Source organism: Lipotes vexillifer, unplaced genomic scaffold, assembly GCF_000442215.2.
Source record: "Lipotes vexillifer unplaced genomic scaffold, Lipotes_vexillifer_v1.1 scaffold738, whole genome shotgun sequence".
Taxonomy (NCBI): Eukaryota; Metazoa; Chordata; class Mammalia; order Artiodactyla; family Lipotidae; genus Lipotes; species Lipotes vexillifer.
Window position 1 is genome coordinate 840,717 of NW_006769699.1, and position 13,236 is coordinate 853,952.

General features: G+C 36.2%; 1 protein-coding gene across 1 annotated transcript in view; it reads right to left on the bottom strand.

Moving 5' to 3' along the window:
* Positions 1-10,224: 10,224 nt before the first annotated feature.
* ENKUR (enkurin, TRPC channel interacting protein) overlaps positions 10,225-13,236 on the bottom strand; it is a 29,020-nt gene continuing 26,008 nt past the window's right edge. Inside the window, exon 5 of the mRNA XM_007445865.1 lies at positions 10,225-10,398. Within this exon, the coding sequence (XP_007445927.1) occupies positions 10,225-10,398 (174 nt within the window). The remainder of the gene's footprint in view (positions 10,399-13,236) is intronic.

The following is a 13,236-nucleotide window of genomic DNA, read 5'->3' on the forward strand; positions in this document are numbered from 1 at the left end:
GATGTTTTAGTAGAAGGGCTACTACTGTATTACATCTACTTTAAGATGCATATTTTCCACATCAGAACATCTCTGAAATGAGGCTACCTTAGAATTCATGGTATCTCATAGTCACTATCGACTAGATGGGGTTGTGATGTTTCATTATACACACATGAGCAAACTGAGTCATTGTCATTTCAGCTGAGTTTTTTCCATTGTTGGCTCTCTGTATATGTTGAGTTTAACTGACATTTATAAATTATACTACTATTTGTCCTGGAAATGAAAAGTTTTTGTGTCTACAGAAAAGCATGGAAACAAAGCAGAGATATGGGCATGAGAAGGATGAATAAGCAAAATATGATCTTAATTATGCAATAGAAAAGTTCAATGTGTAAGGTGGAAGAGGGGGTAAAAAAAATCACACTACCTAAGACCCGCATAAGAATACTGGATAGTAAGTATAATAATTTTAGAATTCGTTTTCTCTTAAACCTTTGAATAAAATATCTTGAGCACATGAATTCTGATGTGACTTTTAAAAGAATCTAACCACTTAAAATAGTTTTTTAAAAATCTAATTATTTTAAGATAATTAGCCTCAATGTGTGTATTAAAGGGATTGTAATAATAAAATATCAATCTGAACACTCACTATAATTAAGTTCCATTTACATGAAAAATACCTGAGTCCTAAAACAATACCCAAAGTGCCATATGATGAATCAATGTCAGATAACTGCTTAAAATATACTTAAACTTATGAGATATTACTGGAAACACAAGACTAAATGATGCTAGAATAATGCGTTTTTTACAAAGAGGATTATTCTCTTTAAGGCCTATGGCTTACATTTTTACTTTATGGAAAGTTTCCATTTTATTTAATTTTCAAAAAGTGTATGGGTCAATTGTCATTAACTTGTTTGGCTAATTCTGAAATAACTAGAAATTTTGAAAACTTGGAACCTGGCACACTATTTTTTACGTTAAAAATACATTTAGAAGAAATAGAGTCTTCTAAGCTTTACTACTGTATTTTAAATCCCCAAAGGGTGTGTCACAGTGATTTTTGGAAAAGCTATGGGTGCACTGAAAAAGAATTACAGCAGTTTAATGATATAGCAAGATGGTCTTCCAAATTCTAAGATAATTTTATAATTTGAAGCCTAACTCACCAGTCTCACTGTCTACCACCCACATACCATAAGGCCTTTGTGTTAGTGCTGGACACCATCTTACCACGTGGGTGGCAGCTGCCTGTCATCTCAATAATTCTGAAGAAAAGCCAGGGAATTTGTTTTAAAGTGTTTGTCCAGATGGAACCACATGTGACCTCCAGGGTGCTGGGCCTGAATCCTAGCCTGCTGGCTGTGTACAGCCATAGAGCTTACCCAGGAGAAAATTTCACTGTCTCCTCAAAGCCAATGAAGATAAAAGAAACCTGTATTAGTCCAAAAAGCGCAGCTCATACATGTGGGAATTGCACAAGATTAAGGTTTGTCCTTTGTGTTGTGCTCAAAAAGGCCAGGAGATAGAGAGGAAAGCAGACAGCTGCTGGGTCCCTCTGTTTTGTTGCTTTCCTTGCTTAAAAGAAACTTTGAATCCTATTGGTGAACAGGGGGCCTTGAGCGTGTAATAGCAAACTCTGGTTATTATGTCCAGTTAGGTGATACAAGAACCACATCATTGGAACAGGATCCTATGAAAGGTAAGACTTGACAGACTTCTGAGCCATGAAGGGTCCAATTCCTTTTAATAGTCATGAACAGGGTGGAATAGGCATGATAGGAAAGATTCTTGGGCAGGCTGGGAAGCTGCTGACCCTTGTTATTCCACAGCAAAATATTTGGTAATATTGTCTCTTGTACTGTCAGAAGAGAAACCACATGAATTAGCTACACTCTCAAGGAGGACTGTTTGTAAAAACTTAGGATATTGTGGTGGGTCGACTGCTCCTTGTTTTTAACAAGATACTAAGGAAGAGAAGAACTCAGGCCAGTTTGCACAGAAAGATGGGAGTGAATAGAGTTAAGGGAGGTTCTCTGAATGTGGCCTGCAATCTAAAGTTAATAAATGTGTAGGCTTCCAGTGTTTCTAAGAAAGAGAAGAACACCAAACACAGGAATCAGTAGACTCAATGCACACCCCACCACTAGGAAGATGAAAGCAGATCTCAGATAGTTGCAATGAACCCAGATTGGAAATTCAACATGGTGTGGCCAAGGACAGGGCAAGGTCCCATATCCATGGCCTCTCTTCCATCCAGAATGAACACACAGGCATAATGAAGTCAATAAAACCTCTGCTTTCTTGATGGAATCTACAGATAATGGCTGATAATGATGGGACGATAAAAAAGCTATTCCTTGCCTGAGTGCTTACACTGACTATATGATACCTCTCTTGGCAAGAGTCTTCTGATTTCCACCGACATAACAGAAGAAAACCACATATCTGTTGAATTGGAGTAATTCTCCTATAGACACATATATCATTACTTTTATCTTACACACATATGCCTAGAGTATTATTTGGAAAGTACACAGAGGCTGGTCACAGTGGCTGCTTCTGGGCAGGGGGACTCAGTGGCTACAGGAAAGAAGCATGAGGGAGACTCACTTCTCCTTACTCACCTTTGCGTAGTTATGAATTTTGAATTTTTGACCACGTATATATATCACCTATTCACTCACACTCACACTCATACACACACACACACACAGCAAAATTTAAAAGAGTTTCTAATAAAATTACAAGTGTACATACCTTTTGACCTAGTTATTTTACTCCTGGGAATGATTTTCTACAAATATAGCCAAATGTGTAAAATGAGGTAGGTTCAAGGTCAGTTACTTCAGCATTGCTTTTAATAGGAAATACTGAAAAAACTTAAATGAAATAAATGTCCATCAATAGGGTGCTAGTAAAATATATTATATACACCCATACAACTTAATACCATACATCTACAAAAAGGAATGAAGAACATTATGTATTGATAAAAAATGAGCTTACTAACTGAAAAGGCAAGTGTTGTGTGCTCTTAGTTGAGTTTTTAAAAAGTGAGAGATGTATGTATATATAATATACACAATTAGGTGTATTTCATGATATATATGTATATATCCATCCATGTATATATGTACATATATCATATATATACACACACATATAGGTATATATATTTATATATCCATATATAAATATACATACATATATTCATTTGTTTTTTTTAATTTGATTTTTTTTCTTTTTTTCTTTTATTGACCATGCTACGAGGCTTGCAGGATCTTTATATATATATATATATATATATATATATATATATAAATTTATTTACTTACTTTATTTTTGACTGTGTTGGGTCTTGTTGCTGCGCGCAGGCATTCTCTAGTTGCGGCGAGCAGGGGCTACCCTTCGTTGCGGTGCGCGGGCTTCTCACTGCGGTGGCTTCTCTTGTTGTGGAGCATGGGCTCTAGGCTCGTGGGCTTCGGTAGTTGCAGCACGCGGGCTCAGTAGTTGTGGCTCGCGGGCTCTAGAGCACAGGCTCAGTAGTCGTGGCACACAGGCTTAGTTGCTTTGTGGTATGTGGGATCTTCCTGGACCAGGACTCGAACCCATGTCCCCTGCATTGGCAGGCAGATTCTTAACCACTGTGCCACCAGGGAAGTCCATTCATTTGCTTTTATATTTCTGAAAAGGTACATAAAAAACTAAAGCATTGGCTGTCTCAGGAAAGGAGAACTTGGTGGTAGAGGTTCAGGGGTGGGTGGAATGCTTTTTATTCCAAAAGAATTTCACAGATTTTTTCCACATCAGCAGCATCATTTAGGTAAGTGTATACCGTAACTTCACAGACAACACTCATCTGAGTGCCTAAGTGAAGGCAGGTAAACAAACACCCATCCAGTCTCATTTCCTATAGAGGCAGCATCTTTTAGAATAAAAAGTCTGTATCTAAAGGCCATATCTGCATGTGCAGTTTAAACAAATTATTATGTGCATGGTGTTTTTACACCAATCCTGTGAAACATTATCTTTAGTTTTCAGGGATAATTAGCATTAACTTAGTCTGTTGCTAATTTCAGTTCTTTCTCATCAAGCACATTATGTGTGAAGAAAAAAATGACCTCATTCAGTTATTTTTTTTATGAAGACAAGTTTTTTGTTTTTTGTTTTGTTTTGTTTTGTCACAGATACTGTCTAAAAGCATAGAGGCTCTGGCACGGTCAGAGAGAATGTTCTTCTGTAAATGGAACCGTTCTTTCTAGCTAAAGGCATATTATCCCATTTCCTTTTAAACTCTTCTCTTCCCCTCCCTCTCCCTATCCCTTTGCCTCTCTCCTGTTCTCCCATCCTTCCTTTTTCCTTTCAGCACTAGTTTTCTAGAGAGACCATCTACTTAAAATCCTTAGAGTGAAGGACACCCTGTGATTGAAAACCTCAAATGACTAATATTAAGAAAATTTTCATCTAAAAAGATTGGAAAACAAGTGATGGTTTTCACTTTACTTAGTATTTTTTCCAGTTTGTCAAATGGTGGGTTGAGCTGATGAGGGTTGGTGAAAATCATTGGCCCTGGATCCTCTAACGATTTTCTGCATTCTGATCAGTCTAAAGACCAAAGTTCTGCTTAAGCGAGGTTGAAAATAGTCATATGGCTTTATGGTGATAGACCATTAGAACTAGATGGAGGGTGAGACAGAATCTAGTTCAGTTTGCTTTATAGATGGAACTAAGGTTGAGGAACACTAAGTGATTTTGCCCCAAAGGTCACATAACTTACTGTCAGTCAGACCTTCTGTCCCTTATAAATGTTTGTCTCCAACTTGGAGTAATCAGTATTTATGAATAGACCACCTTCTGTGAAATTAGATTGCCCTCTTAAGAGTTAATTATGATATTAAGCAGCATTGGCTTCCTTAAGTGCTGAAAAATGTCCTTGAGCTGCTGAAAAGTTTCCTTCACTTTGGTAGTCGAATTGTGTTCACGTGGGCTGTATTCATGGGCACCTTAAGTCACATGCTAATTTGTGGACATTGATCAATGAGATTAACATACCTAGAGAGATAAAAGGATTTCAACATAAGAGTTTGTACTGCAAATATAAAACAGGAGCAGAGGAGCCCCTATAGAAGGTGACCTGTATCGTGCTCAGAGCAGGGAAGAGGAAGGTGTGGCCAGGTGTTGAGAATTTCATTCCCATTGTCGAAGTTCTACCTTAGGAAAAGGATACTCCTTTCTTGAATTTTCTTGGCTTCCTGGTTTTCTTCTGACCTCTTGGGTCACTCAATCTTTCATCTCCTTGCTCCTTCCTGCTCTCCCATCTGACTTCTAAACACAAGAGTTGATGGGAGCTCATTCACTGTCTCCTCACTCAATTCTTTGTCCCAAGGTGATCTCATTCATGCTGCTGAATTTCAAAATTTATCATTCTACCCCAGATCTCTTTTCTGACTCAAATGTCTACCTACCTATCTAAATTTCCAACTAGATGTCACAAGATTATCATAAATACAACATGTCAAAAATCGTATTCTTGGGACTTCCCTGGCCCAGTGGTTAAGACTCCATGCTCCCAATACAGGGGACATGGGTTCGATCCCTGGTTGGGGAACTAAGATCCTGCATGCCGCATGATGTGGCCAAAAAATAAAGAAGGAAAGAAAGAACACTAGCTTAAAAAAAATTGTATTTTTCATTCTTCACCATAACCTCCTCCAATCTGCTCCTCCTTTAGATTGTTCCACCTCAGAAAATGGCGCCCTCACTGCCCAGTTGCTCAAGTCAGAAATGTAGCTGCCATCCTTGAAACCACTCTCTTCTCCTTTCAATCCATCACCAAGTTACATTTTTATCTCTTAAATATTTCTGGAAGCCAACAGCTACTCTTTGCCTTCACTACCACAGCCTTGGTCTATGCCACTATCTTCTTTACCTGGAGGTCTATGATGGTCTCCTAATTAGTCTCCCCATATTCATTCATTCTTCCACTTTAATCCATATAGCAAGTGATCATTTAAAAATACTCTTCGGGACTTCCCTGGTGGTCCAGCAGTTAAGACTCCGCGGTCCTAGCGCAGGGGGCCTGGGTTCGATCCCTGGTCAGGGACTTAGATCCTGCATGCTGCAACTAAAGATCCCCCATGTGGCAACGAAGATCCCGCGTGCTGCAACGAAGACCTGGTGCAGCCAAATAAATATTTAAAAAATAAAAAAATAAAAATATTTTTCGCATCGTGCCACCTCCCTGCTTAAAACACACCAGTGGCCCCTGCTTCCCTCTTCATCTTCACCTTGCACCTTTCTCCCTTCTCTAAGGACTATCCAGCCCTAATGGCTGCCTTCCTCCTATGGGTTCAGGGTTTCCTGCCCCAGATCCTTTACACATTTTATTCTCTCTGCTTGGATTCTTTTTCCCTCCACAATATTTCTCTTCCCCATCTCTCCTTTTACTCATTCTTTAGTCTATTTTTAAATGTCAGATCCTCAGAAATACATCCCCTTAACTATAAAATCTGATTTAGGACTCACTTTATATTCCCTTGCAAAATAGCCTATTTTTTTTTCTTACCAATCACTACTTTCAATTTCTAATTATAGATGCATTTGTCTGATTACTTCTGTCTTCCAACACAGTTATTTTGTTCACTTTTCTACCCAGCAATCAGAACAGTTCCTGGCACATTACAGTTAGTATTTGTTGAATGACAATGAATGAGCTTTGTTAGCTGAAGAGATTTTTATAATCTAAACTCTTTTTTTTTTACTCTGTTCTAGCCAAGATACCCTTTTGATTATGATTTTTCTTCCCACATAGCTTGATAACTATAGGAGAAAACTCATCATTTAAGAGATAGCTCTTAGTTTAAAAAGTGACGTTCACAACACCCTTTCATGATAAAAACACGAAGAAAAAAAAAAACCCAACAACTAGGAATAAAAGGAACTTATCTCAACATAATAAAAGCTATATACTAAAAACCTACAGTGAACATCATGGTGAAAGACTGAAAGCTTTCCCTCTAAGATCAGCAACAAAGCAGGGATGCTTGCTTTCACCACTTCTATTCAACGTAGTACTGGAAGTTCTAGTCAGAGCAACTGGCAAGAAAAAGACATGAAGGCATCCAAGTTGGAAAGGAAAAAATAAAATTAACTGTATATTATTTGATATTCCATGTAGAAATCTCTAAAGATTTCATACACAAAAAAAACCTGTTAGAATTAACGACTGAGCTCAGCAAAGTAGCAAGATATAAGGTCAACACACAAAAGTCACTTGTATTTCTATAAACAATGAATGATCTAAAAAGGAAATTACAAAAACAATTCCATTCACAATAGCATCAAATATACTTAAGAATGAACTTAACCAAGGAGGTGAAAGACTTGTATAATGAAAATTATAATACATTGCTGAAAGAAATTAAAGAAGACAAAAATAGATGGAAACACATCCCATGTTCATGGATTGGAAGACTTAATATAGTTAAAATGTCAGTACTACTCAAACCAATCTACAAATTCAATGCAATCACTAGCAAAATCCCAATGATCTTTTTTTGCAGAAATAGAAGAACCTATCCTAAATTCATGTGGAATCTCAAGGGACTCCGAATAGCCAAAACGATCTTGAAAAAGAAGAACAAGACTGGAGGATTCAACACTTTCTGATTTTAAAACTTACTAAGATCATGTATAAACATTAGCTCAAAATGGATCAAAGACCTAAATTTAAGACCTAAAACAATAAAACTCTTGCAAGAAAAAACAGGATAAAACCTTTACAACGTTGGATTTGGCAGTGATTTCTTGGATATGACACCAAAGGCACAGGTAACAAAAGAAAAAATAGACACACTGGACAATTCATGAAAATTGAAAAATTTTGTATATCAAAAGGCACTATCGGGCTTCCCTGGTGGCGCAGTGGTTGAGAGTCTGCCTGCTGATGCGGGGGACATGGGTTCGTGCCCCGGCCCGGGAAGATCCCACATGCCGTGGAGCGGCTGGGCCCGTGAGCCATGGCCACTGAGCCTGCGCGTCCAGAGCCTGTGCTCCGCGACGGGAGAGGCCACAACAGTGAGAGGCCCGCGTACTGCAAAAACAAAAACAAAAACAAAAGGCACTATCAATAAAGTAAAAAGGCAACCCATAGAAGAAAATATTTGTGAATCCTATATCTGATATGGGATTAATATCCAGAATATATAGGAAATTCCTAAAACTCAACAACAAAATCAAACAATCCAATTAAAAAAATGGGCAAAGGGCATTTCTCCACAGAAGATATACAAATGGCTAATAAGCACAAGAAAAGATACTTAACACCACTAATCAGTAGGGAAATGCAAACCAAACTAAAATGAGGTGCCACCTCACACCTATTAGTATGCCTACTACCAAAAAACAGAAAACAACAAGTGTTGGCAAGGATGCAGAGAAATTGGGACACTTGTACAGCATTGGTGGGAATGTAAAATAGTATAGCTGCTGTGGAGAAGAGTATGACATTTCCTCAAAAACTTAAAAATAGGATTACCATATGATTCAGCAAATCTACTTTTGGATATATACCCAAAAGAACTGAAAGCAGGGTCTCGAAGAGATATTTGTATACCTATGTTCACAGCAGCCTTATTCACAACAGCTAAAACGTGAAAGCAACCCAAGTGTCCCATCAACAGAAGAAAGGATAAGCAAAATGTGGTATATACAGACAGTGGAGTATTATTCAGCCTTAAAAAGGAAGGAAATTCTGCATAAATGAGAATTTATCATAATACAGTTGGCCCTTGAACAACATGGGTTTGAACTGTGTGGGTGTACTTACACGTGGATTCTTTTCAATAATAAACACTGTGGTACTACATGATCTGTGGTTGGTTGACTCTGAGGATATGGAACCATGGATATGGAGGAACCAAACAGACAGAGGACTAATGATAAGGTATATGCAGATTTTCAACTGTGTGAAGGATCAGTACCCCTAGCCCCTTCATGGTTCAAGGGTCAACTGTACTATTCTTTGTTTTATATCTGTCCTAAGGTAATAAGGAATAAAGAAACGATGCCTATACAGATATGTGAAAAAAAAGTTTAAAGTGAGTTTTCAAAAATATCTGTATATAAAATTCAAAAATTTTTCTTTAATGAAAGTTAGCTTTTCTACAATGCTCCCAAATTCCGTGTTTGTGAAAAAGCTTGAAAAAATTATCATTTTTTTCTGTGTTGCCAACAGGATAAAAATCAGTGTAAGCAGTAAAAATTTTTATTGCTCTGATATTTTATAGTTTCATATATTTTACCAAATTTCTCTAATTTAAAATTTCATAAAAGAATCTTCTTCTTCTTGGACATTTATAGGCTCATTTATTTTGAGTTGAAGACAGCTCTACTTACATAAACTTATTGCTTAATAAATTATGTAACCTTACAAATAGAAACATTAGAATTCACGAAATAGCGAAAGCCAAAAAGAAAAAGTAATATCCATTTTAGTGAAATACACATAGTAAATTATGGAATAAAGCACATAGAACAGCAGTTTTTAAAAGTTGGATGTCAGGAAGAAGGCTATTCTCTTCAACAATCCTTAGTGACACAATTTATAAGTTGTCTCCTTGATTTTACGTTATCTTCTTAATTTTTCTTCCTCCAAATGTAAACCTCTCAGCCTATATATAACATTATGGATATTGAAAATATTTATAGCTGTGAATAGCTGCAAATGACATAGGCTACCAGAAAATATATGTAATTTTTGGATCTCTGGAATAATATGTAGAAAATACTTCAGAGTAGTAAAAAAGCTTACACCACTATTTCCAATTCAAAATACTTTACAGTTTTTGACCTTGTATTCCTTGTATTACGCAGTGTAGAAAAAAATGTGAAGTTCTGAGTGTTGACTTTATTTTTCAGGGCCCAGAAATGAACGTTTATCTGAAACAAGTACATAATAATAATGAGTTATGCTATCAAACTGGAAAACCTAACATCAAATTTTAATCAGGTTATACACGGAAACCCTGAGGCTGGTGAAAAAAAAATTTTTTTTTCTCTATGTAAGTAAATAATACAATTATTCTTTAAACATTGCCTAAGCGTTTTGGTAAAGACTATTTTTATACTCTTCATAGTATTTTACTCTTTGAAAAAACCTATGATTTAATTTCTATGTTTTCTGTGGTTTTTTTCCTATGTTAAAATGACTATATTTTTAAAAATCCACCATTACTTATTAGCAATATAAATAATTTTATGCTTTTCAAGGACACCAATGTCGTGTTCCAGCTGCTTCATCTCTTCTTCCAGCTTCTGCTTGCGAATCTTCTTTGGTATGGAGTCGATGAAGACCGAGAGGGACTGAAACTCCTTATGTACTTCTTCCCAGTTCTTTTTCAGCCCCTGCAAATGGTAAAGAAAACTGTACATAGCAAAGTAAACTGCAGAAGCAGAGTAAATCGCAAAGAAAATTGCACTGGGAAGGAAAAATGTAAACAGGTAAAGAAAGCTGACAAAAATAACTAAAAAATGATATGTGTTTATCAAGTTCTTGGCCACAGTAACAAAAAGTACTGTACAGAGGCCAAACCCTGTCCTTGATTGTGTGCTCAATTCCCACTGGGAGTATTTATTTTCTTTGTTTTTAATGTTACTGTACTTGTTTCTACCATCAAATACGTGTATGCAGAGTTATGAGTAGTATGAAACTAAGCTCATGGCAAATGCTTTGGTAAAAACAACTTAGAGTTGATGTCCCAAGCAAAAAAACAATTTTGAACAGGAAATTATTTCTTATAAAAATTTTCATTTTTTTTCTTTAGAAAAAAAATATCCTCATTCTTCAACAGAGAAATCACATCAAAACACTTGATTCTGACTTACATGGCCATGTTTTCTTATATCTGACTGAATGGAATTGTATAAAATGCCAAAATTCAATTTTTTATTTTTATTTTTTGCGTTATGCGGCCCTCTCACTGTTGTGGCCTCTCCCGTTGTGCAGCATAGGCTCCAGATGCGCAGGCTCAGTGGCCACGGCTCACGGGCCCAGCCGCTCCGCGGCATGTGGGATCCTCCCGGACTGGGGCACGAACCCGCGGCTACTGCATTGGCAGGCGGACTCTCAACCACTGCGCCACCAGGGAAGCCCCAAAATTCAATTTAACAAGAGATGATCTTTTATGTGTTTTCAGTATTAGAAAGAATTCTTCCTCCATATAGTTAATGGATCTATACTTCCCATTAATTTATTCTAGAAATGACTGAAATATCATTACATGTAACACATATGCTAATTCAGTAATGTGAGTTAACATTTTATGTTCTCAGAAACCAACAAATTCAAAATTAGGAATCTCTTAGGAGCAATAAAGGTTATTTCCATCTCTGCACAGTTATTTCTTATCACAATGCACTAGCGGCTCCATTGACAAAATGGTCTTAAACTAATTGAACTCATGCAACGAAATTTTATAAATTGACACTTTCTGTTATTCACTATGGGCGCACAAATCATTTTATTTACACAAAAATGAAAAGTAAAACTGGAAGTAAAATTTAAAATATTGCCTGGAAATTATGATCCCTGACACACAGATGGAAAAACATATCCCATGCAAATGAAGACCAAAAGAAAGCTGGGGTAGCTATACTTATGACAGAAAAAACTGACTTTGAAACAAAGACTGTAATAAGGGACAAAGGGCATGACATTATGATAAAGTGGTTGATACAACAAGAGGATATAACATTTATAAATATTTATGTACCCAACATAGGACCATCAAAATATGAATGAAAATATTAACAAATTGAAAGAAAAAACCAGACAGCAATACTATAATAGTAGGGGACTTTAATATTCCACTTACGTCAATGGATAGATCAACCAGACAGAAAATCAGTAAGGAAACATCAACTTTAAATGACAGGTTAGATCAGATGGACTTCACAGATATATATAAAACTTTCCATCCAAAAGCAACAAATACACATTCTTCTCAAGTGTACACAGAACATTCTCCAGCACAGATCATATGTTAGGCTACAAATCAAGTCTTAATAAATTTAAGAGGACTGAAATCATATCAAGCATATTTTCTGACCACAATGGTATGAAACTAGAAATAGACTATAGTCTATTAAGTATGCAATAGCATTATGTTTAAAAAAACAAATACCTTAATAATAAAAATACTTTACTACTAAAAAATGCTAACCATCATCTGGCAGTGCAGGGTTTCCACAAATCTTCAATTTGTAAAAATCTCAGTATCTGTGAAGCACACTAAAATGAAGTGCAATAAAACAAGGTATGCCTGTACCCTAATCAAGTGGGATTTATTCCAGGGAGGCAAGGCTGGTTCAATATTCGCAAATCAGTCAATGTGATACACTACATTAATAAAATAAAGGATAAAAATCATATGATCACCTCAGTTGATGCAAAAAAGCATGATAAAATTCAACCTCCATTTATGATAAAAAAAAAAACAAACTTTCAACAAAGTGCATACAGAGGGAACATACCTCAACATAATAAAGCCCAAATACGACAAGCCCACAGCTAACATCATACTCAATGGTGAAAAGCTAAAAGCTTTTCCTCTAAGATCAGCAACAAGACAAAGATGCCCACTCTTGCCACTTTTATTCAACATAGTATTGGAAGTCCTAGCCAGAGCTCAGGAGTAGCATAATTTAAAATTATTGATTAAAAAAAAAAGAAAGAAAATAAGGTCCTTGAAAATCATGGCCATACATTTAGATTTATGAGAGAATTAGAAGTGTCTTATATAACAATACCTTCATAATAAGCCTTCATAGTACAAATTTAATCTTGTAAACTTTTCGGTGATAAAATGGTTTATTTCCATGCTCAGGTAAAAATGACTACAAGTTTGGACACACTTTATAGAAAAGATTTGTTGAGAAAAAAGGCCACAAATGCTGAACATTTCTTGAGTGAGATTATATCAAGGATTTGGGAAAGGGAAAAGGTAGAAGCATTTCTACATTTTAAAAAGAAGGGGATGGGTTAACACAGTTCTTAATAGTGTATGAGAAGTATTCCAGTAAGAAGTCCTCAAAAGAATTCTGTTTTTCTATAGCCTTTCATTATGAAATTGGAAATATGTTTCCACAGTGCTCCACAGGGTTGCCTATTGCAGAGAAGAAATCTATGTATTTATACACTTTGAAATATCAAAGGTTTTTCATAGCTCCTTGGGTGATCTTTCC